The following is a 24,944-nucleotide window of genomic DNA, read 5'->3' as shown; positions in this document are numbered from 1 at the left end:
CCTGCATCAAGGAGGAAACAAGTGTTCGACATCGTCCACAGCCTCTCCCATCCATCGGCATCAACAAGGACATCCGCCAGTGGGCAAGGAGCTGCATCCCGTGCCAGATGAGCAAAACATCCCAGCACACTGAATCCGGGATTGGCGATTTTCCTCAGCCTCATTGGTGATTCGGCCACATCCATATCAACATCGTCGGGCCCCTTCCGCAGTTGGGGGGAGCCAGAGACCTCCTGACGATCACAGGCCACTCCACCCGCTGGCCCGAAGCAACCCCCATGGATGAGGCATCAACGACATCATGCACAGAGGCCCTGCTTTCCAGTTGGATAAGCTGCTTCGGAGTGCCAGACAGCATCACTACGGACAGGGGACCTGCCTTCCTGTCAGAGCTCTGGGTCTCCTTGGCACGCCTGATGGGTACAACTCTACACAGCACAACAGCATACAACCCTGCAGCGAACGACATGATCGAGAGGGCGCACCACTCTCTGAAAGCAGCTCTCATGGCACGCTGCACCTGCGAGAAGTGGAAGGAGCAGCTGCCCTGGGTCCTGCTGAGTCTCCGCACCACGCTGAAAGCAAATGGTGATGCTTCCCCTGCTGAGAAAGTCTACAGGGAAACACTGGCCATACCCGGAGAGTTCTTCCCTCTGTCAGCCAACGGCCCCGACACCCGCCTCCTGAGGTTGAGGGAACTCGCACAAAGGTTCATGCCCTGCCATAAGACCTTCGCCGACAGAACCGCCACCTACAGCCCACCCACCTTCTTCAGGGTGGACGCTCGCTGCCCGCCCTTAACCAGGCCCTACAGGGGGCCCCACCGAGTCATCAGGTGGGCTAGCAAAGCATTCCTCCTCAACATCCACGGGCGGGAGGACTGGATCACCATCGACAGACTGAAACCCGCATTCCTGTTTGACAGCGAAATTTGCTAAGAAGTAGGCAGGCGCCCCAGAATTCCCCCGCAATCCCTGCCTGAAGGGCCACCCGCTTCCTCACCAAAGCGGGGCCGGGGACGGCCCAGAAAACGCATCCTGCCGTCCCCAGGTGTCAGCTTCACCCATCGCCCACAGTTCTCCAGAAGCAGGGGCCCGCTCCGACTGCCTCAGCACCTCCATGATTAATGTTGATTCATATAATAATTGTTCCTCTAATTATTGTTTTTTTTTGGGGGGAGTATTTGTAAGGGCGACAAATCGCGCCTCTCTCTCTCTCCTTGTTTTTCCTTTCAGATGTACATTAATCACGTCATGTATTTTACCTGTCTTTATTTCAGATTCTTTGTGTACCTCATCTTATGCATCATTGTACGGCCTTTCTGCCGATATGTATATCTACCTTTTATATGTCATGTAACAAGTGTTGTACGTATTTTTATGCTTGCTAAAAAACACAAATCGTGTATGGACACAGCGGGGGGGCTCGGGTCGTCCGCTACCATTCCGTCCGCTTTCTGTCTAAACGCCTGTCGAGAATAATAAAGGATCAGTCTTTCACTTCTAACTTTTCTTGAAGCCTCACAATCTGTTTAAATAAAATATATATAGTTGCGTTTTCACGTAACCTAAGAATGGCATTTTAGGAATTTGGGGTTTATTAAAATACTTTAGTTATTTTGTTGAGGAGTTTGGGGTATATTCAGATACTTTAGTTATTTGGTTGAATCTGAAAGGAAGAGAGAGGGAAAGAGACTGATTGATTTATGTCTACTAAAACTGAGAGAGAGAGAGAGAGAGAGAGTAGAACTAAACTGAAGTAATATACTTTATATTTATTCGGCACGTATATATATATATATATATATATATATATATATATATATATATATATATATATATATATATATATATATATATATATATATATATATATATATATATATATATATATATATATATATATGTGTGTATATATATATAATACATACATGTGTGTGTGTGTGTGATTCCAAGTATCTGTGACAATAACTGGCAAAAGGCAGGATTTTCTGAAACTCGTAATACAGTATGAAATTTGTTTTACCATTTGATTATATAAGTTGTTTATTGTTTCATGTGTTACATACATATATTATTTATCTGAAATGTAATTAGTTTTTATATAGAAATACTTGTATTAAGTCTCTTGCGCGCACTAGTTCTATTTGGGACCTCCACCTCAAAAAACAAGAAAATCCCTGGCTAAGCCTTTTATAGAACCACAGCATATTGAGAAATAGAGAACTCACGAGATTCTGGGGCCTGAACATAAAGAAAAAAGAAAATACACTGAATCTATCAGTGTAGCTAGAAGTCCCCAAGGTCTGAAGACCTTGGAAGTACGCGGGCATTAGCAAGAGGAGCCCCTGAGCTGCCAAGGCAGGAGTGCTGTATTGCATATATCACCAAGCCCCCTAAAGGCCGCAAATGATTTAGGGTTTAACGGATTTCTATTCCCATTCGTGTTAAGAGAATGTTTGTCGCCTTTCATTCGTGATTTCTTTTCCAAAAGTACTCAGGTTACCCTGTAACGAATAAATAAGGAATTTGTTTTGTAATATAGCCGTATATTTAATTTTCAAAATGGTATTCACTTGTTTCAATTTGATATTCAGCACTATGAAATGGGTATTTCGAACTAGAGTGTAGATGTTGCTGAAATCACCGGCTATGATCGTGTCCATGAATTGTAATTTGACTTATTCTCGACAAAAAAATAATTGTCTTGGTCTAAAGTACGCAAGTCTTCTGAATAAAATTTACAATTTATAAATAATGTATACTTCCGTAGACAAAGCAAGCCTCAAGTAATATTTGAAAGGGTTTATGAGGGCTGGTGTGGACCTCCGGCTACTCGTCACATAGACGCAATCAGCTGCAAAAGACTTGATAACTGATGCAAGAGTTTGTGGCTCAGGCTGGTGCGTGGAAAGTTTTCTAAATCAAGTTCAGAAGGATACGTAGATATCAGCTGATTAAATGTGTTCGGACCCGAGTCAATTTCACACTTCTTGGGCGTACGGACAGAATGTTTGTATTGCCTAAAATATTAATACAATAATTAATTATGTGCTGTGTGAAATAACAAAGAATATAGATAAAACAGTTTCGGGATAGGCCTTTCTCCATACAGTAGGATCACTTCATGAACAGACCCCTGTGAACCGTCCGTCGGCTCTCTCGTCGCTCCTCCCGGGCTTAGTCTCACTCAGTCGGTTTCTCGGAGAAAGTACCTCTGGAAGGAGATTACCAACTTCGAAAGTAAGTGTCCATTTTTGAGCAAGTTCAGATGATCGAATACACGGGAAAATGACGGCGCTGTGCATGTTTGATGAAGTTCTGACCGTCGATGCACGGAAAACAGTTTATCGCGAATAGTTCGTATCAAGTTAAAACTTTCGCCAGTGAAAGTGGCCCGTCGAGCAGGTCGTTGATGCCTCTCGTACCGTAGGCCTCTGGGGTCCTAGAAGTTCAGTGTAGGAGTCGAGTCCGTCTTTTAGAAGAAACTGTACTTCATTCAGTAATATTTGCGCAGTTAATACATTACAACATTTTTTTTTATATATTCTGGCATACCCCAACTAGTGTGTGCTGGTTCACTCCAGTTAGGCCTAATTGATGAAGGGGCTACAAACGATTGTAATGCCGAGGTTCGTATGTATTTCTCATTGCTACACTTACCTTACACATTTAATTCAAGACTCTCTCATTTTAGCTACTTGACTGAAAGGTTTTTACGGCCCAGCCCCATTTTTCCTCCTTTTTTTTTATCTGTAAGTGGTTTTCGATGTAGGCCTACTCTTTCGGTTAGGCTTAAGTCTTCGATTATCCAGGGCCCAATCGGTGGCAGGTCTAGAAGAGAAAGCAAGCATATTGGTATCCAACACTACACTAGGGTTATTTAGATACCCAATCAGGATCCGAGAAGCCACCCGATCTGACGCTGGCCAGGCCTATAACCTCATAAAATATTCCAGTGGTTCAGAGGGTAGGCCTTGGTTAGTGGCCCAAGATAGCTTAGGGTCATGTGACCCCTAAGAATGGAGAACTGGTGTTTCTAAGCAACAGCTCTGCACGGATTATTACCTTGGAAATTGATTCTTCCTTTAGCCTACTCTATGTGTTGCTGATGAAGGAGGTGGCGTTTATTGCCGGTCAATTATTATTAACCTCATATCTACCCACGGTTGGGGATCTTTTCAGAGCGCGAGGTTTTGGGGTGGGGGAAATCACTTGGAGAAAGACCGGACTGCCGTGTTGTTATGGAATGGTTCCGCGCAAGTCATTAGGGAGCCATGTGTTTAAGAAGGGATTGGCTAAGGAAACCTATTATAAAGGGAACTATATTAACCTAACATACCCTAACCTAGCAGGCCGTGCTACTCTGCCCCCGGACCCCGGTGATGGAAACTCCACTTTTTACCAGAAGTTCCCCCAAAGCACTGCACATGAGCGATAGCATCCCAGGATGGCCAGCATACAACTTGTGAGGTTAATTACAGTCGACCGACAAAAAATAATGGTAAATTCTTAATAAGCAACCAAAATATTATAGGGAAAGTCAGTTTCCAAATTAACACCCAACGATGAGTTACTCCTTAGTTCTACCAAAGAACTGAATGGACCACTGCCTCATTGCATCAACCCATCTGAATGCACCACTTTTAGACTGAATGCAACCATTAGACAATTTGCACCAATTACGTGCAATTAAAACTAGTGAAATACAGGGGTGCATCTTAACCTGACCTAACCAGTAATGTGGTACCATACCCAATCTGAGTGTGTCCCTACCCTACAACCTGACCTAGTGGTCCCATAATTCATAAATTGAAACACTGGTATTCATCTAAACTTCGATACAGGACCGTACGTGCCCTAGGCCATCGGAAACTGTAATGAAGTGCTGCTTGCTTATGTACCTTGGTTATTGGTTGTGTTGTGCATTCAGCCCTAGGAGATTGTTGCATTTAGTCCAGGCATATAGCATCGTAACTCTGCCCCTCCTACATCAGGGTTATTGTGAAACCCTGTCGAGGATATGCTGTACCCTGTACCTATTGCAGATAATGTGGGTGTAAACCATCATCCAGGTTTACTCTTTGGGGGCCCTTCTGGTAGACCTCATTTGGTTTGTCTGGGAGGTTCATATATCTCACTTTCAGTTTATAGTCTTGATGAAATTGTTTATAACCATTTTTAAGATAAATGTCTTAAATGTTTTCTTAAACAGCTTTGAAATTTTATCTTTTTCTAGTTTGTTCCTGTGGAAATGCAAATTATTTATCGTTTAGGAGTATTCCTCATTAAAAACTGGAAACAATGGTTTCAAGTTTTTAACAAAATGATTAATTTGACATTGAAGGGTTAGTTAGGGGAAGTTCCCATTCTCCAGCCATAAGCCAGCAGTTTTTCTTCTGCTGTAATTGAGTGAAGATATGTTGATGTAAGTTGAAGCTTTTCTTCCTTTTCTTGTATACTTGTATATGATGAAAGGTTTGTGGTTACAGGATGGATGTGAATAAAGTAAGTGAACAATGGAGGTGTGCAGGACATGAACAAGCTTGTGGATAATTTGTCTTCTGTTAGTGAGTCCTGCCATTCTTATTCATTTTGTAGGGTATGTCTTGCAGCTCAGGTTCTCCCTGCTAGTAGTGTGCATGTTGTTGGTCTCACAGTTGAAAAGATTTGGAAAGAAACAGAAAAGGCCAAGAAATATTTGCCAGTCTCTTGTGGGGGTAACACAACACCCTTGACAATGCCAAATCTTTTAAAATCCTTCCTTCTGGACTGCCCCCTCTGCTTGTTCTCCTGTGACCCATTCCAACAGGGGTATGAGGTTGAAGGTATATGATCAGCATACGCGATCTGTTAGTAATGGCATGTGTGCTGGGTGACCTCACCCCATTTGAGACCCTGTGCATGTTTTGATTTCTCACCATCTGTCCCTGCTTTGCTGGCTGCTCCAGGTGTGTCTGCATCATTGAGTACCTACAGGAGTTATGGCCATCCCTAGTATTCTGGGTGACCCATCTTTAATTACCTTTTGAACCTCATAGCCTTGGCTAAGGCTTCCTTGTTCCTGCTGCTGTTGCCATTTCCATTCCCACTAAGGTGCCCAACTAGGTTGAGTCCCCTTTAGCTGTCATCTTGGCTGTGGGAAATAACCTCTGGTATTGTACAAAAAGATGTGCTCTCAACATGTGCCTCAACCTATTCTCCTGCTGTAGCTGAGGAGAGTAAGACCTATGGACAGGGTAAGGTGAAGAAATGCAAGCAATTACCTTCTTCCTCCTCCATCTTTTTAAACTTTCTCTATGTCTTCTTTGATTGATCCCTCTTCGTACATTAGTAGTATCATTTGCCCACCTGTGACCAGGACGGCTGTCATAGATAGGGTTGATAAGTTTTCTGTGCACGCTGAGAACCCAGTGTCTTCCATTCCTTCCAAGGGTTGAGGACTGACCTGGATTCTTTCTCTGTTCATACTGCAGAATGAGCACGCATGGCACTGTTAAGCATGCACACACTGGGTGCTCTGGGCAAACCAGGAACATCCCAAGGGCCTGCATGATCAGGCACTCGAGGGGTGCCACAATACCCAGTGGTATCATACAGAGACCTGTCATGAGTGAATCCTGTCTGCATGCATATAATCTAGAGGCAGTGCATGAACAAGAGAGGAGGCGTACCGACTCATCTCTAGGTATCTCTGATGGCTCCTTGTTGACCAGTAACCAAGTGGTATCCTCATCTGCTGGGCCTTCTTTTTGAGACACCAAGAGAAGTACCCACATGGCCCATACTTCTCCCAGGTTGCACAGGTGTTAGGTATCATCCAATACCATCTTAATTGTTTGGTATTGTTAGCAGAGCACCTCTCTAGTCAAAGCCACTGTTCAGCAAATATGCAAAGTTTCTGACTCACCTCCTCTGAGACAAGCTCCTCTCTATTGCTTTGGTTAAGGGCTGCCACTCAGCCCTATTTGAGGTCTTGTAGCTTAAGGATATAGACCACTCTGCCTCAGGAAAGGTCTCCATGCTCTTGTGGAAGTTTGAACAGTCTAGCCTGCTCTGTGAACTCAGGCTCCAAAGAGAGATCCACCACAGAAGAGGGTCCAAAGCTCTGAGAGGGATACTCTGCCAACAGATCCAGAACCATAGGTTTACATGGAGGTGCGAGGAGAGCCGCTGAACCAGGAACAGTCAAGTGGACAAGATTGGATTGTGAACGGTATTTGCTGCTGCAGCTGCTGACTCATGGTCAGAGTATACCAAGGGCTGATGTGGCAACACAGGAACCAAAGTTACTGGTACAGCTAAGGGGAGAGCACCAGGGCTGGCAACTGTCAAGGCTGATGACACAGGAGCACAAGAGGACAGGAAATGGCACAATAGGCCACCGAAGGTTGGTACTCATGGAAGGCCTAGAGAAGCCAAGATGCCAGCCATCTTCTGAGCCTCTGATCCTGAAAAAGAACAAGCTGGAGCTGCCTCTTCCTGCACGGGGGTGGGACCCCGAGAGAGCCAGAGAGATAATGTCTCCTGACCCTTCTCCCGAAACTTCCAAAGTCGAAACTACGGGAGAATGAGAAGGGGTAAAATCTTCCAAGGAAGAAGGAGCAACTGGAGGAAGATTGGGCATAGAAGAGGAACCAGAAGGAAACTGAGAAGCAGCCATCGAAGGAGGAGAAACCCCCTTCCAAGGTGGTGCCTCCTTCCTCCTCTGACACTGCTTCTTGGCAAAAATCCTCCACTGCTCAGGAGGCCAAGAACAACATTCAGAACACGGATTAGTAATGATACACACACACACACAGCTCTGCATCTGCTTCAAGTAGAATGGGTGTCAGTCTTAATGAATCCAAAAAACGTGAATAGGGAAGCCACCAACACCAGGACATTTAGTCTGAGGCTTAGGCACGGGAGGCTGAGATGAGCTATGGGTTTGCATGTTGAAATGCAACACAAAAACACACAATAAAAGCACTAATTCACACTCACAGAATAGCACTGTTTCATAACACAAAAGGCAAACCAAAGAAGAAAAATGGGCAGTAAAACACTGGCCTCTGGAAGGATGGGCAGTAACACGTCCTTCAGGTAAAGCGGTAAGGAAGAAATTGATACGTCATGCCGTTCTTGGGTGAAGGTAGGTGAGTTGTTTCCTCCTGTCTCGCCCAAGTAGCCATACCTGTTGCCACCAGTACCTTGTTCTACAATTTTATATGTTTTTTACCAGTTTCCAGCTGGCGCTGCTAGAAGAAACGTTAAGACCATAGGTTTGTTAACTATGAAAAATACAAATTAATTAAAAATTTGTCATTTATATTCAAGACTTTTCATGTAGCTTTGTGGCCTCTTTTGCTTAGTGCAGCACTTGTAGTGATGGTATCCCTTTTTTCCTTTCTGTTCCTAACAAGATACTAGTTTTCTCGATCCTATCTCACCAAAACATGGCATTTATTTGATGATGAGTGTTTGTTGTACCACCGATAGGCACAAGAAGGAATCCAAGAACGTTCTTGTTCCAGCTTCGGGAGGTCATCAAGTAGCCATATAATTCATTTGCAAGGGCGTCTATTCTATACCCTGGGCAAGGGTTCACAAAGTTGGCGTTGCTGCATCCCTAGCGTTCATGAAGAACTACTCAGTGTTGCAAGTGCGGTGTTTGGCACTACTATACCACCCCTACTTCTTTCTACCCTTGGGAGTTCATCCGCCAAGTCTGGGATACTTTCTCGTAAGGACCTGTGGTGGCTGTTTAACATGCGCATCTGGACAGAGCAGCATCTTGCTCACCTAAGGTTTACAGTAGTGAAATTTTGGATGAAAGAAGGGTGACGGGTATTCTTTCCTTCTTTTTATCTTCTGCCCAACAGGCCTTGCTGGTTGAGCTAGATGCAGTTAGTTACATAATAGAGATTCCAAGCTCTTAACTTCAGTTACATAGTTGTTAGATGTGACTCCTTCCATCCTTCTTTTAATAAGGGGTAGGTGAGTGATAGAGCTTACTTATCTGGGATTCCATGATGTGCTACTCTCAGAGTTGATCTTCCTTTCTCACATTGGAAAACTAATATATATTTCTAGAGTTGAGGTTACAAACCAGCCAAACTGTGGCACAAGACCCTGTCATCTGCATCATCGCATATGGCAGGATGTATAGATGGTTAAAGAAGTCGGCCATCCCCAGTTCTCACATTTGACTGAGAGGCTGACATTTTGGGTGAGAGATCAACACCAGTTATGGTCTCTCGATATAAAAGATGAAAACACTATCGATTATTTGATGTTGTACTGATTTTTCACCCCACCCTCCCATTCAAGTGGATGGGACTCAGCTGAATGAGTCTTAAGTTTTCACTATCCTTGGTGCAGCTTTTGACTCATCTTACTTTTGAGAAACATCTGATGAAAATGTTGGCAAATGCTGCGTGGAAGTTAGGTTATTGTACATAAGGCCTCTTATCTTTATAACAGTGATAAAATCAGTGCAACCTGTTTTAGGTCATTTGTCCTTCCTTTACTAGAATACTATTCTCCTGTGGTTCTTGGTGGTAGGTGTCTGTTTCTTAACATTAGCAGTTATGACTTGGACCATTGACGGATGGTTCAGGTTTGCTGAACAGCAGTACCAGTACCAATATGCAGTAAATGTGCCTCGCTGTCAAACTTCAGTTCCACAGGTCCTTCATTCCTCTCACCATTGGACTGTGGAAAAGTCTTCCTGAGGATGTTGTGCAATTGCGTCCTCAAAAGTCCAGTTGAAGATATAATGCAGTAATACCCTAAAACAATTCTTGCATTTTAATAAAGTACTTAAATTTTTATCTATTTTTTAATTTGCAAATTTATTTTTTTTTTTTTAAATAAATAATCTCTTGTTTCTGTTACTACTTTTAAATGAACACCATATTCTTTGGAAGCTTGAATATCAAGTCAGTGGTTCCTGTGAGCTGGTTCCACATGGATACAGTTCATCTGAATAATCCTCCTCTAAGGAGCATCATAACACGTACAGCATCACTGTATTTCTCTTTTTACCTGTGAAATCAGGTCATTCTCAGAGCTTGATGTTAAATGATTTTTCTCCTCTTCCTGACATTACCTTAGTTTCATTGCATTGTTCCTTCAGCCCAAGCTGCAACCCCTCTCATTCCTTTTATTACACCTCCATTCATATTCTCTTTCTGCCATTTTACTTTCCACCCTCTTAAAAATTGTTTCAACATTAGTTTCAGCACTGAATGACTTCATAGGTCCCTGCACTTGGCCTTTGTTGTAAATATTATATTCCAGTATTCCTACTGACATGCTATAAACTACTTTTGTTTTTCTTGCTTGACACATTTATAGCCCTATTTTCATTCTTTCCTGTCAAACTGAAGTTTCTGTGGATTTCAAATGCTGGCCTGTCAGTCCTTTTGTGATTAAGCTCTTATTTTATTGTTTCCATCAGAACTGGGAGTACTGTATAATGGTAGATTTGCATGCATTTCCCACTTGCCTGTGGATAATAGTCTTCATTTGTTCTGTTCCTTTGGCAGAACTTATGTTAACTGACCATTGGGTTCTCAAGTAGGCTTTAGTGTTGTTTTTGGAATTACAGTACTATTTGTATTTTCAGTCCATATACAGTACTTTATATATAAATTCTTTTTGAAAGTTTTGGAACTGAAAAACTGATAATTATTGTGTTTTTGTGGTAAAAGGTTGCTTAAAAGATTTATTTCGTGGTAGATGAAATTTTCAGGTTAAATCTGGTAGCTGGGAATTCTAGTTACATATGTATAGCTAACAAGGCAGGGTTATATCTGGGTAGACTTTATCCTCCAAGGTTGAGAGTTGGGTAAATGTAAGAGTGAGACGGGGCGGGTATCTCTTAGAAGGGGTGGGATGGGTCTGGGGAGGACACTGAGACTAGCATCCTCAACTGGAATACCCCATCCCTCCTTCCCCACCATAATTTCTCCTGAGTGCTGCTACTGTGCTGTTTTTTGTTTCTTTTCTTCACTTCGTATACTGAGCATACTGTATATTTTATTTGTATTAACAGTGTTCTTTTTTTTCTTTCGTTATTCTGCCTACATTAGTTCTGTACTATTAACCTATTTCTTGAAATACTTCATGTCTTAATAATTTATTGATAATCTTTATTAGATTTAAATGTTTTGGTATGTAAGACTATACTTTATATACTAGATACTATTTTATAAATTCATTACCAATAGATACTATTTTATAAATATATATTATATATATATATATATATATATATATATATATATATATATATATATATATATATATATATATATATATATATAGTGTGTGTGTGAGTGTGTTGGATATTGAAGTTGTATGTGGTTGCAGAACTATAATTATTACCACTTATTTTAACCATTTAGAAGAGTCTCTTTAAAATACTGTACTGTGGCTTTTAGTATCACTGTATCACTGGGTTTCTCTCACTCTCTCTTCTCTCTCTCTCTCTCTCTCTCTCTCTCTCTCTCTCTCTCTCTCTCTCTCTCTCTCATGGGTGCAGAATGTTAATGTGTGGCCATGATAGCTATACTGATATTTTTACTAAGTAGGTATCTTTGTCCTTGTCTTTTATTTTTTTTTAATGCTTCCCAGTATTCTTAAGGTAACATAGTATAATAGGACATGTATTCAATGCTTTATCATCCTGTTCACTTTCTAACTTTCTTTTTAATGAGTTTATGTTATGTAACTTGCTTTATGAGAATTGAAAGTGACTTATATTGTTGCAGCAGTGGTTTTTTTTAAATGCAAACTGCCTTTGTTAAAAAAACTGTTTCTGTGTAGTTTTTTTTTTATCAACTTAGGAGCCCAATTTTTTTATCCCACTTTAGGATCCATCTCTTTTGCTTGTTGTAATGGATTGCTGTTGTTTGATATGTGAACTTGTGTGTTTCATTTTCTCTCATCTAATTTTAGTTTACAGTTTTAACCTGCCATTCTGTTTTAGGGCGCACTAAACCTCATAGTAGAAATTCTTGATTATACTAATTGACAAAGAAAAGGCCCTGTCTTATTGTCTTAAACAAGTACATGCATCTGCACTTTTATTGGAGTCTTTTCCTCTACATGTTAAAATAATTTTTTTTCTTCTCCTTTTAATGTAAAGTTTCTCTTCTTCAGGTATACTGCACCATAGTCAAGCTCAATAATTGTTCCATGATGTTCATTAGGAACTGTAACTTGCTTACTTATAATTTTGACAGAGATTTGCCTATAGGAAAGATAGAGGATTTGATTAATTCAGGCCCTTCCTTGTGTGAATTGTTGTTATTTGTACTGTATTAGTTTACAGTAAACAGATTGATGTCAGACATGATTATCCAGTTTAGTGTAAGGTGCAAGATTGAGTTAGAATTGGAATAGTTGGAATAACCAGTTGTTTGACATTGTGGCTCATCTGGTAAGCTGTCTAAAGTTGTCTAATTTATTTTTAACAAGAAATATAATTATAGGACATGAATGTTCTGTCATGTTCTCATGGTATAAATGAAGTGTTCTTTTCAAGATTGTGAGGCATCCTCACAGTCTTCAAGAAAATTAGCTAAACAGGAAATCAGCAAATGCAAAGGAAAGTATATAATGTAAAGTGTTAGGGTCATTAAAGTTTAACAAGTCTTCAATGCTGTTACAAAGTTTTCTCTGTGTATGCATATATATATATATATATATATATATATATATATATATATATATATATATATATATATATATATATATATATATATATATATATATATATATATATATATATATATATATATATATATATATATATATATATATATATATATATATGTATATATGTGAAGGCATATCATGTTACATAAGAAAACCACCTTAAATATCAAATTGAGAAATGCAAGGTCAAGGCCATAAAAAATGCTCTCAACCAAGATTTACCTAACTGTACAAAAAGTCAAATGAAGGTACATCTAACTGGTTCTTTGGTAGGATGTACCAACAGATAGCAGACACGACTAACACTAGATATACCTGGCTGTATACATGATGGGGCATAAATATTGTTTAGTAACATTTGAAAAATAAGAAGGGAGACTAGAGACTGTGAATATGATTGGCAAAGCATGATGGATCCTGGCTAGATTATGATATATTCAGCACCAGTTCTAAGGTAGCATTGGAATAGTCATGGGTTAGAAACAAGCCCTCTCAAATTATTAAAACATATATGTAGTACTCCATTTTACGGTATTCTCGCCTACTCTGGATGCATGTAGTTTTGTCAGTAGTGTCAAGAAAGATAATAGAGGTAATGCATGTTTTATCTTTTTTAAAGTGAAAATTTGCAACAGGCTAAAGTAATTTTACTTGGCATTAGGGCAGTTTGTTGAAAGTGGAGAATATATCGAACTAATCTGAATCTTGCATACTGGTCTTTTATACAGTAATTGTTTTGAAAGTGTTTTGAACCTGTTACAGAAGCCAGTTGCAGTAACTCAGGTTCCCTCAGGTCCTCCGATGCCCCCGATTTCCTGAGAGGAGGAACCTGTGGATGATGACGCTCCCACGTCCAACTATTTGGGTCTTTTGCAGTTCTTCCGGGTGTGCTATCTGAACTTCTCTTCAGCCACCCCATCCTCTCCAGGAGCGACTAGGTTGCTGCATATGGGTCGTTCTTCCTCATCCAGGAAAGTGCTTGCACATATCGACGCATGGTTGTCAGAGAAGAGGGACGTGGGTAAAGCGGTCTTTTGTTCGCCTCTTTCTTGTCTGATGTGACAGAAGAATCGCCTCTTTCTTGTCTGATGTGACAGAAGTATCTGTCTCATGCCACTGGAGAAGCTCTGTCCTTGGGAGTTTCTGCCTCCTCTCAAGGGGACTTCTCCAGTCTCATAGATGCTACATGTCGATCAGCCTTCTCTTCTGCTAGAATTATGTTTACATCATCAGAGTTAGACCATCTGTTGAAGGATAATTTTAAGGTCTTCAAGGTTCTGAGTGTCCTCAATTGGACCGTAGGAGCGTTAGCAAAGAAAATTGAGGACTGCTGATCACTTCAAGACAATTTTGCTCGGATTGGTTTGGTGTCTGGCCTGCACGGATCGAGCAGTGAAGGATGGCGCCCATGAGCTTGCCACCATGCCTGAATATGTAGGGGGGCGACTGGATTATTTTCACACATAGCTACTATAAACCATACAGTATGTACATATATATTTAAGGGTAAAATGTTTAAGATGACTTTGAAATTATAGTAATATCATCATTTCAAAGATTAATACAGTAATGGGATAATAGTTTAAGGTATATTTGATGTAGGATGATAGTTTATGGTGTACATTTGGTGTTTTAACTTTCAAGACAGGCCGTTATAAGCATTTTTAGAGGGGGGGAAGTGTTTAAGTATTCGCAGATTTTAACTATTCACGGGGGGGTTGTGTATGCATCCCCTACGAATAAGGGGGTCGACTGTACTGTAAATTGGCCAGTTTCATGAAAAGTCCTACATATAACACATGCAATTGTATACAGGAGGAGAATTTCAAAATAGATAGTTGTATATTGTTCGCACTAACCAATACCCAATTAGTACTCGCCACTGTCCAAATAATATGCATTTCCAAAGAATTCCATAGCTAGTGAGTAAAGAATGGACTTGGTCTAAGACATTTTTGAAAGACCAAAACTTGACAGGCATTTAAAGAAATGGATCACATATATATGTGTGGTACGGATGACTTGTATGGTCTGAGAACGGTGATTGTGTCCTTGTTGGATGCATTTGAAAAAGCTCGTAATAATTGGCCATATTGCCTGACTATGGACCAGTTTGTATGCATCCTCCTCCCCTCCTTATTAAGTAATAGTGATATGATTTAGCATGCTCTGAAGTTTATTCTATTAACCATCTACCTGTGCAAAGATAAATGAAGTGAATTAAAAAAAGGGTAATCAAAATATCATTCCAGAAATCACTACCCTTATGAAACCCCCTTTTCATATAAGTAACTTACCAAGTAATTACATACCTATAGTTTCTAACTTGTGCGGCAGACTTTTATTTAAAACTTGTGGTAGTGCTTTGATAGTTTAGTGTAGGTGACAAGTCCGCCCACTACGGGAGTACGGGAAACGACTTGGCTGACAACCTCATTCTGTTTCTGCCAGCTCACGAGTCAACATCGCGGGTTTGCTACAGTCTTTTTCATTGGGATTTTGTTATTCTTGCTGGAATTCAGTGAAGTATTGTCACTTTTGTGTAGCCTTCAGGGTTTTTTTTTTTTAGCTTCTGTCAACATTTTTGCCTTAGATATGTCTGATTTGAGTGCATCTAGTTTTCACTATAGTAGCGAGGGTTGTAAAACTAGACTGACTAAGCCACCGTATGATTCACATACTATTTGCAGTAAATGTAGAGGGCAGGTAGGCACTAAGGAAAATACTTGTGATGAGTGCAAGGGTTGGGATGAGAGAAAGTGGAATGTTCTTGAATCTCACCTCAATAAGCTTGAAAAGAACAGGAAGAGAAAGGCAGCCTCCGCGTTCGAATCTCTGACCGGCCAATGAAGAATAAGAGGAATTTATTTCTGGTGATACAAATTCATTTCTTGCTGTGTGGTTCAGATTACACAATAAGCTTTAGGTCCCGTTGTTAGGTAACCAATTGGTTCTTAGCTACGTAAAATAAATCTAATCCTTTGGGCCAGCCCTAGGGGAGCTGTTAATCAGCTCAGTGATCTGGTTAAACTAAGGTATACAGTACTTATTTTTCTAGGGCTGATAGTAGAGCTTCTGTTAGCCAAGATTCTACCCCTAAGCCTAAGTCAGATCTTAGTCCTGCTATTCCTTCTTCCCTTATTCTCATACTTTCTCCTATTCCCAGCCCTTCTACAATCAGTCCACTTACTCCCATGCCTGGCTCCCATGCTTACGACCCCAATGCCATTGCCAACCTTGAATCCAGGTTCTATAAGAAAATAAACTTGGTAGTGCATACTGTGTCTGAGTTAGGGGCATCCCTGAGAGTCCTAATGGACAAAGTGTTTTAAGAAAAAGTGGGTAGTAATCATAAAGTGTCTAGTGATAGTGCAGTGCAAGTGCAGAGGGTGGCTACTCATCCCGCCGGCTTCCTAGATGAAGGTCCCTGTCCCACTCCCCTAAACCTGGGAGAAGCATACCAGAAGTCCAAGGGAGGCCGGTGGGGTTTGCCCACGGGTAGTTGCCCCCCCAGTCGAGCCTGTTGCACGAACCCAGGTTTCAGCAGACAGCTGTTGGAAAGGCCTCTCTCTCTGGATGTGTGCCATTTGTCGTCAAGTTTGGAAGATTCCGATAGCAGGCGCTGCAAGCGCTTTCTCAGTTCATCCCGGCCATTGAAGAGGCACATGGATGATGTTGGCTGCTCTTCTCCGCTGCCCGTTAAGCAGTACAGTGAGGCGCCTTGCAGTCCACAGCCTTCCTGCTGTGGATCCCTCTTGTCTTTGCTTCAGCCCAACTTCTTATTTAGCCATGGGATAGTCCGGAGACATTCTCTCTAGAACGTGGTTCAGTTAAGCGCCTTCTTTGGCTTACAAGTGTCCAAAGGGCCATATTAGAAGCCCATTGTCCTAATCTAAGTGCCTGTCTCAACCTGAGCGCCTGGTGCTAGCTCCCGAGTGCCCAGCACCAGCTCTAGAGTGCCTGGTGCCAACTCCCTAGCTCCCGGCACCAACTCTTCATCACCTGTTTACTGCTCCTGAGTGCCAAGCACCTGCTTTGGATCAAGATGAGCCATCTTTGGTACCCATCAGGCAACCGTTATCTGAAATTATGAGCTTACTCAAGAAAGCTCCCGCCTCCAAGACTGCTCTTGGTTTGTCCCCATCTCTGATCTCTTCTGAAGACGAGGAGTTTACCCAAGACCCTGCTCCTCCTTCAGCATATGGAACTCTTCTTCATTACCTGTTGGCTAGCTTTCCCTCTCTTTTTTTTTTTTGCTCCAGCTACCCCGGTCTCGCCTGCATTGACCTCCCTGATGAGGAACCTTCCAGAGGATAAGTCCAGGCTCCCCAAGATGGTTCTTTCCTTGTCGTCTAAGAAGGCGCTCAAAGGAATCGGAGACTGGCTTTCTGCTAAAAGGGAGCAAGGTAAGGCTTCATTTGGCCTTCCTCCTTCATGTCTGATTAAAAGGAGATAACTGTTGTACGCCACCGGGAAAGCTCCTTCTTTGGGAGTTGCTGCCTCCTCCCAAGGGGACTTCTCCGGCCTCATCGACTCTTCCCGTTGCTCAGCCTTCACTTCGGCAAAGATAACGTTTTCGTTACCAGAGCTGGACCACTTGGTTAAGAACCTCTTCAAGGTGTTCAAGATCTTCAAGATCTTCAGTTTCCTAGAGTGGACGGTTGGAGCCCTTGCCAAGAAAATCGAAGATTACAAGGACATAGATGAGAACTTTGCATCGGATTGGTGAAGAGTTCTGTCTTGTGCAGACAAAGCCATCAGGGATGGCTCTTTGGAACTTGCGTCCCTTTTCTCGTTGGGGGTTCCGGAGAAGTGAGAACCTTGGTGCTCCTTCACCTCCAGAGGAATCACACAGTCCCAGAAATTGGCACTATTATTTCACCTCTAGATCCTCTTCACCTTTTCCTTCAGACAATAGTGAGGGAAATCGCTTCAGACCTCCAGAAGAGTCCACTCAAGACCTCTTAGAGCAGTCCTCCAAACGCCCCAATGATTCTTCGTTCTTTGTGCCTAAGATGGTCTCTCCTCTTATGCAGCATCCCTTTTGTGGAAGCATGCTCAAGTTGCAACCCAGATCCCTCTCCAGTGCCTGGTTCCCAGTTAGAGCCATCAAGATGAGCTCTTCCAAGGCCTTGCCTAGGAAAAGAAGAAGTCCTTTGTGCCCCAGTAGGAGCCAGATTTCTCCATTTTTGAGAGACTTGGAGTCACCGAGGGGCAGAACAGTGGCTCGTCAAGGCTCTGAAGGAGGGCCACTCCACCCCCTTCATGGAGAACCCTCCTCTGGTCACTTCTCCCATCGTCTTGATGGCCTACTCAAAAGGCTCGGAGAAGCGTTCGGCCCTTTTGAAGGAGGTATCCTCTGTCCTTCTAAAGAGAGCCAAGGAAGAAATCGAGGACATCTGTACAGAGGGCTTCTACAATCGTCTGTTTGTAGTCGCCAAATAATTGGGGGGTTGGAGACCAGTCCTCGATGTAAGCTCCCTCAATCTTTTCGTAAGGAAGATGAAGTTCAAGATGGAGACGAAACAGTCAGTCCAGTCATCCATTCACCTGGGCAGTTGGATGATAAAGTTGGAGATGCAGGATGCATACTTCCATATTCTCATCCATCCAGACTCCAGGAAGTACAGTGAACCTCCCGTATTTGCGGGTGAAGCATACCAACCCCCCCCCTCCACACACACACATACAAATACTTAAAGCCCCTCTAAAAACACTTAGAACTGCCCATTTTGATAGTTTAAACACAAGAAAAACCCTGTAAAAATGCTTACACCTGACTATTTTAATAGTTTTATCACAGAAAGTGCATTTATTCATGAAAATTATATGAAAATACAGTAATTAGTGAATATTTCTTAGTGAAAAATACTGCGAATGGGCGAATTTTCCGCGAATAATGGGTAGATATGATCTACAGAGAAACCCATGAATGCGTGAGTCTGCGAATCGTGAGAACGCGAATATGAGGGGTTTACTGTATCTCAGGTTTGTCTTCTAGGGCAAAGTCTACCAGTTTCGGGCTCTTTGCTTCGGCCTCTCCATGGCACCTCAGGTGTTTACTCAAGTCCTCGCCCCTCTCGCAAACTGGCTTCATCTGATTGGCATCAACATCAGTCTTTGCCTGGACGACCGGCTTCTTTGATCCCCTTCGAAGGAGAAGTGCGCGAAGGACTTGCAGACCATTCTTCGCATTACTTAGGAACTAGGCAGTCATGAACCTCCAAAAGTCCCAGTTAGCCCTGTCACAAGTGATCCTCTATTTGGGGATGATTCTCAATTCTACTTTCGGGTTTTTCCGTCCCCCAAGAGAATCGCCAACTGCCTCCAGACAATCCGCAGTTTTCTCACCCTCTCGTCTTGTTCAGCCCATCAATGGATGATTTTACTGGGGACTGTAGCGTCCATCGAGACATTCGTCAAGCTGGGTAGACTCCATATGAGAGTCCTTCAATTCTACCTCAAAGCCAACTGGGATAGGGAAACCCAACCAGGCTCTGTCATGTTTCCCATAGCTCAGGAAATCAAGTTGGACCTCTAGTGGTGGCTGTCCAAAGGAAGACTTGCAGGGAAAGTCTCTTCGGCCTACGACGCCAACCTTGACTTTTACTCAGATGCCTCAGATTTAGGTTGGGAAGCCCTTCTGGGGAGTCAGGGTTTCTGAGGCCTCCCCAGAAGAACGGAACCATATCAATGTCAGGGAGTGGAAGGCAGTTCATCTAGGTCTTCAGTGCTTCTCAACCATGACCTACAAGAAGACAGTGGTAGTTCATGTAGACAGTACCACCGCAGTAACGTATATTTGGAAGCAAGGAGGCACTCATTTCTTTTCTCTCTGCCAGGCAGCAAAGGATCTTCTCTTATGGGCAGACCAAAATCAAGTGACACTGGCCATTCGATTTATTCAGGGGAACGGAACGTTCTGGCAGACAAACTAAGCCGTTGGAAGCAGGTCCTTCTCACCAAGTGGACCTTGGATCCCCTAGTTTGTCTCAACTCTTGGAGATTATGGGGCAAACCGACTTTGTACCTGTTTGCCACCTCAAGAAACCATTGACTTTCCCTCTTCTGCTCTCCAGCCCCGGATCCCCTGGCATGGGCGACAGATGCCATGCTCCACAACTGGTCCGGCCTGGATCTGTATGCCTTCCCGCCCAGCAACATGGTAAGGGAAGTGCTAAACAAGCTTGTCTTGCACCATGTTTTGATGACCCTCATAGCCCCGTTCTGGCCCATGAAGGAATGGTTGTCGGGCCTGCGGTTTTTGGTGGACTTCCCGAGGCTACTTCCCCAAAAACCGTGGCTACTCAAACAGCCTCACTTCACTTCAAGAAAGACCACCGAAGGTTGCCTGCTCTTGCTCTGACAGGCTTCAGGCGGATTTCCTCCTCTGTCTGAGGATGTCCAGAAGTCTGCCCTCTTCCACCATTGAGGGGTATCGAGCTATGCTTAGCTCAGTTTTTAAGCATAGAGGTCTGGACCTGTCTTCAAACCCGGATCTTAATGATCTCATCAAGTCATTCGACACTTCTAAGCAGAAGAAAGCCGATTTGGTTTCGTGGAACCTAGATGTAGTGCTAAAGTGGCTCAGCCCCTTCTTTCAAACCCCTCCTTTCTGCTTCCCTACAGGACCTCACTTCAAAGACACCCTTCCTTGTGGCTTTGGCTACTGCCAAGCATGTAAGTGAGCTGCAAGCTATTGACAAGAGGGTAGACTTCTCCCAAGGAGACGCAATTTGCTCTTTTACCCTAGATTTCTTAGTCAAGAACAAGGACCCATTCAAGCCCTGGCCTCGTTCCTTCCACCTGAAGAGTTTAATGGAAATCCTTGACCTGGAGGAAGAAGAAAGGGTTCTTTGCCCCCTGTTAGAGCCTTAAGACATTATCTGCACAGGACCAAGATCAGCAGTCCATCCAGCAACTTCTGGTGTTCTGTCAAGAATCCTTCTCCCCCCTCTTTCTAAGAAAGCATTGTTCTTCCTAAGGGATCTGATTTCCGAGTTGCATTCTGGGATTCAGGAGGACATTTTGCCTTCTTTCAAACTCAAAGCACATGAAGTCTGAGCAGTCGCTACCTATCTTGCTTTCAGGCATGTGTCCCTTTCGTCCATTCTTCAGTCGACCTTTTGGAGGTGCAAATCAATCTTCGCGTCTTACTACTTAAAAGAAGTCTGAAAACAATGTTTGAGAATTGTAGTACCCTGGGGCCATTATCAGTGGCTGGCATGGTATTGGGGGAAGAAGCATAGGAAGCATTCTTTCTCTCCTATGTCTCTTCGCCTAGATGTAGGGTGTCGGGTAGTTTTGGGGAGCTGGGGGTACTGTGCACCTGGATTACCCAGAATTTTTAGTGGATGGGTAGTGGTTTTTTGTCAGTGTAGATGACAGTGTTGTCTAGCTATATGTGTTGGTACTGTGCCCAGGGCAAGGGCATTTATGTATGTCTTGTCAGCAATCAGGCCTATCCTCCGCTGCAAGACTCCCACTTATGTAGAGGTAACCCACGGCTCAACTGCCAGGCCACTACAGGTTAGTTTGAGCACCAACCAGAGGCAGTGTTCACCTGCAGTAGCGCTCTTACCAGGTAAGGAAACAACAAGCATTGTATCAATGCTGGCCAAATTTTCTATTTCAAAGTCATTACCATGCTTTAATGTTTTGGAGTAGAATATGTCCATGCATCTCACTTCCATTCAATGTGGGATTTAGCTATGTAATTACTTGGTAAGTTACTGACTGTATATAAAAATATTTTCATAATAAAATTGGGTTTCATATATACCTACCAAGTACAGTAATTACATAATCAGAGCCCTCCTTCCCTCCCCTCTCATGGACATAAGGGCACAAACAGCTGCTAAGTCATATCCAGTACTCCTTTAGTGGGCGGGGCTTGTCACCTACACTAAACCATCAAAGCGCTACCGCAGTTTTAGAAACTATAGGTATGTAATTACTTGGTAAGTATATTATTATTAAAATATCATTTTTATGGGAATGTAACATGGTTATCAAACATTATTTGGAGTAAATATGAATACCATAATGCTAGAAATTTTTAGCTAGGAGTTTTTCTGCTAAAAATGCTCACTAATTATACCAGGAATAGTTATTGGGCACCTTTCCCCCTACCCCCTTGCCCCCTAGAAGGCAAATCATTATGTAAGCAAAATTCTCTCTCTCTCTCTCTCTCTCTCTCTCTCTCTCTCTCTCTCTCTCTCTCTCTCTCTCTCTCTCTCTCTCTCAGTATGTGCTTTTGATAATATATTGGATATCGGACAGATATACCATGGACGTTGGTTAAATATATATCTTGGCACCAGTTTCTATGAAGCAATAGTCTTGGAAGGTAATGCTGTGGATGTCATACTTGTGCAAGAGTACCTGGCATGAAGTTGTGAGGTAGTTGGATCATGGCCAGCTCATAGGGAACAGTGTATCCCTGTATTTTCATATCATAAAAAAAGTTCTGTGAATAATACTGTTACAATTTAGAATTTCAGTCAAAGTATATAGATAGAAAGTCCTTGTCTAAGTTAATGTATTCAGTAGAAAATATCGTTTTGTGCTTGTATTGAGCATTAAATTTTCTTGGTGTCTACAGTACCCCATTCATTTATCTTTGATTCAAGTTACTAGTTTATATTCTCTGTCTTTTATTCAGTTTAGGAGATCTTGTTTGAAGTCCATTTCTTTTTGTGATATGATTCCTGTCCGGGTATTTGTTGGGGGTTTAGTAATTGCATGAAATAAAGGAAACTCCTTATCCATATGAATTTGGTGTCTATTGATCCTTTTTAATTTAGTAGGCTGCCATGACATGAACATTGAATAGATACAGTAATACAGTATATTCATCGTTATTAATAATTTTTGTAAACTATATTTAAAGGGTTAATGTCAATAAAGTAGGTAACAGACTTCTTTCTCTGAAACTTAGCACCATAAACTTTTTTAATCAGATTAACAGAGAGGAAGGGGAGCACTGGGTTATGGGGAAGTTGTCTTCCAGGTGTGAGTGTTGTTGGTAATTCAACATATACTGTAAGTGAATAGTAATAAACCCATGGAAAATTATTTGCCTGTACACACCTATTATGTATTTTGCAAACACCTCTTAAAGAATATTTTGCAACAGTTGATGATTTGCATCTTTTGAGTATGCATCATATTTATGTATGTCAAGAGATGACTGGTATAGACAGACAGACTGAAGGACTGTATTGTTTTGTGTGTACAGTATCGTATAGTAAAATGAGGTATCCAACCTTAAAACTCCTCCCAGGCAGGAGGAATGTACAGTACTGTAGTGGCAGACAGTCTGAGTTGTTGGAGTCAGATCATAGGGACAGAGTGGTATCTGCACCAGGACATTGCAAACAGGCTCTTACATCGGTAGGGAAGACCCTCAATAGACCTGTTTGCAACAGGGTTAAACAGAAAACTAGAGGTCTTCTGTTCTGTGGTTCCAGATCCATTTGCAGTGGCTGGAGATGCCCTGCAACACTCCTGGGACAATCTGGAGGTCTTCCCTCCATTTTGCCTGATCCATCGAGTTCTGAACAGAGTAATGGCCACTCAGAACCTCAGAATGACCCTAGTTGCGCCCATGTGGTCTCACTCGGAATGGTTCCTGATCTCCTCACCCTGCTGTCAGAAGCTACGAGAGATTCCTCCATGGCACAGCCTTTTGTGTCAACCCCACTTCCAGAGATTCCACCACTCAGTAGAGTCCTTATCTCTTCACAGCTGGAGACACTCCAGTATCTCCTCTGAGTGAGAGGCTTTTCTCTCAGAGCTGTATCGGAAATGTCTGCCTACCTGAGATGATCTTCCTCAGTCATGTACCAAGGCAAGTGGGCCGTTTACTGTGGTTGGTGCCGTCAGTGGGGTCTCTCTCCAACTGGAGCTTATGTTCAGCAGGTAGCAAACTTCCTCATTTTTCTCTGCATAGAGAAACAACTTTCCGTGCCTTCCATCAAGGGCTACAGAGCTGCCTTGAGTGCAGTTTTATGAATGGAGGATGCCAATCTTTCTTCATGGGAGATCTGAATGTTTCTTAAGAGCACTGAGCAGTCTTGTCCTCCAAAAGAGCTTGGACCACCCAGTTGGGACCTGACTTTGGTACCAGGCAGCCTCATCAGTGCTCCGTTTGAGCATCTACATCATTTTCCTGCTGGCTCTGGCCTCCTCGAAGCGAGTTGGTGAACTCCATGGCCTATCCTATGATGTCGAGCATAAGGAGGGGTTTGATGTCCGTAGCCTTCAAATTTGTCCTGGAATTCATGGCTAAGACCCAAAACCCCTGTTTTCATGATGACAGATTTGATTCCTTCTCAATTCTGTCTCTTAATGACTGTTGGTAACGATCCAGATGAATTGCTTGTCAGAGTACTATACTGCTACCTGAAAAGGAATGATGGTCAGTGTAAAAACAGTGGGGATAGAACCCTGGGCACATTACTCTTATGGTAGACTGATGGTCAGTGGAACAACAGTGGGTACGGAACCCTGTGCACAGATGACTCTTAAATTTGGTAGACTGATGGTCAGTGTAACAACAGTGGAGATAGAGCCTTGGGTACAGATGACTCTTAAATATGGTAGACTGATGGTCAGTGTAACAACAGTGTAGATAAAACCCTGGGCACAGATGAAGATATAGCCTTGGGCACAGATGACTTAAATATGGTAGACTGATTGTCAGTGTAACAAAAGTGTTAGATAGAACCCTGGACACTGATGACTCTTAAATATTGTAGACTGATGGTCAGTGTAACAACAGTGGGGATAGAGCAGGTTGGCTCCATCTGGTGGTTGTCAACATTGCTCTTTATTTGGATGACTGGCTCATCCGTTCTCCAACAGAGGAAGCTTGCACAGGGGACATTCAAAAAACTTTTGTTTTAGCAAAGGAGTTGGGATTTTTTATCAGTCTTCAAAACTCTCAACCAGTTCCCTCCCAACAGATAGTATATTTGGGAATGTCTCTGAATTCTCGTCTTTTTCAGTCTTTTCCATCTCCCAAGAGGGTAGAATCCTGTCTTAAGACGATAGATGAATTTCTTTCCCGTCAGACGTGTTCTGCCAACAATTGGATGGGGTCTCCTCAGGACATTGGCCTCCATCGAGCAGTTTGTATCCCTGGGGAGGCTTCACATGAGGGTACTTCAGTTTTATCTTAGAGCCAAATGGGACAGAAAGAAACATCTGGACTTGTTTGTTTTTCAGGTAACC

General features: G+C 42.5%; 2 protein-coding genes across 6 annotated transcripts in view; both read left to right on the top strand.

Annotated features, from left to right (window-relative positions):
• The first annotated feature begins 278 nt into the window (after positions 1-278).
• On the top strand, positions 279-938 carry LOC136836494 (uncharacterized). The gene has a single exon (XM_067100835.1). The coding sequence runs from the start codon at positions 279-281 to the stop codon at positions 936-938; it is 660 nt and encodes a 219-aa protein (XP_066956936.1).
• Positions 939-2,931: 1,993 nt separating this feature from the next.
• Positions 2,932-24,944, top strand: part of whd (carnitine O-palmitoyltransferase whd) — a 195,008-nt gene continuing 172,995 nt past the window's right edge. For 2 of the 5 annotated variants that reach the window (XM_067089942.1, XM_067089932.1), the window contains exon 1: positions 3,105-3,242. The gene's annotated coding sequence lies outside the window, so the exon portion shown is untranslated. Of the gene's footprint in view, positions 3,632-24,944 lie in introns of all 5 variants that reach the window. The other 3 variants (XM_067089946.1, XM_067089952.1, XM_067089936.1) reach the window with 3 other exon arrangements.

The sequence above is a fragment of the Macrobrachium rosenbergii genome, chromosome 4 (assembly GCF_040412425.1).
Source record: "Macrobrachium rosenbergii isolate ZJJX-2024 chromosome 4, ASM4041242v1, whole genome shotgun sequence".
Lineage (NCBI taxonomy): Eukaryota > Metazoa > Arthropoda > Malacostraca > Decapoda > Palaemonidae > Macrobrachium > Macrobrachium rosenbergii.
The sequence above is the reverse complement of the archived record's forward strand: the minus strand, read 5'-3'. Positions and strand labels throughout refer to the sequence as shown.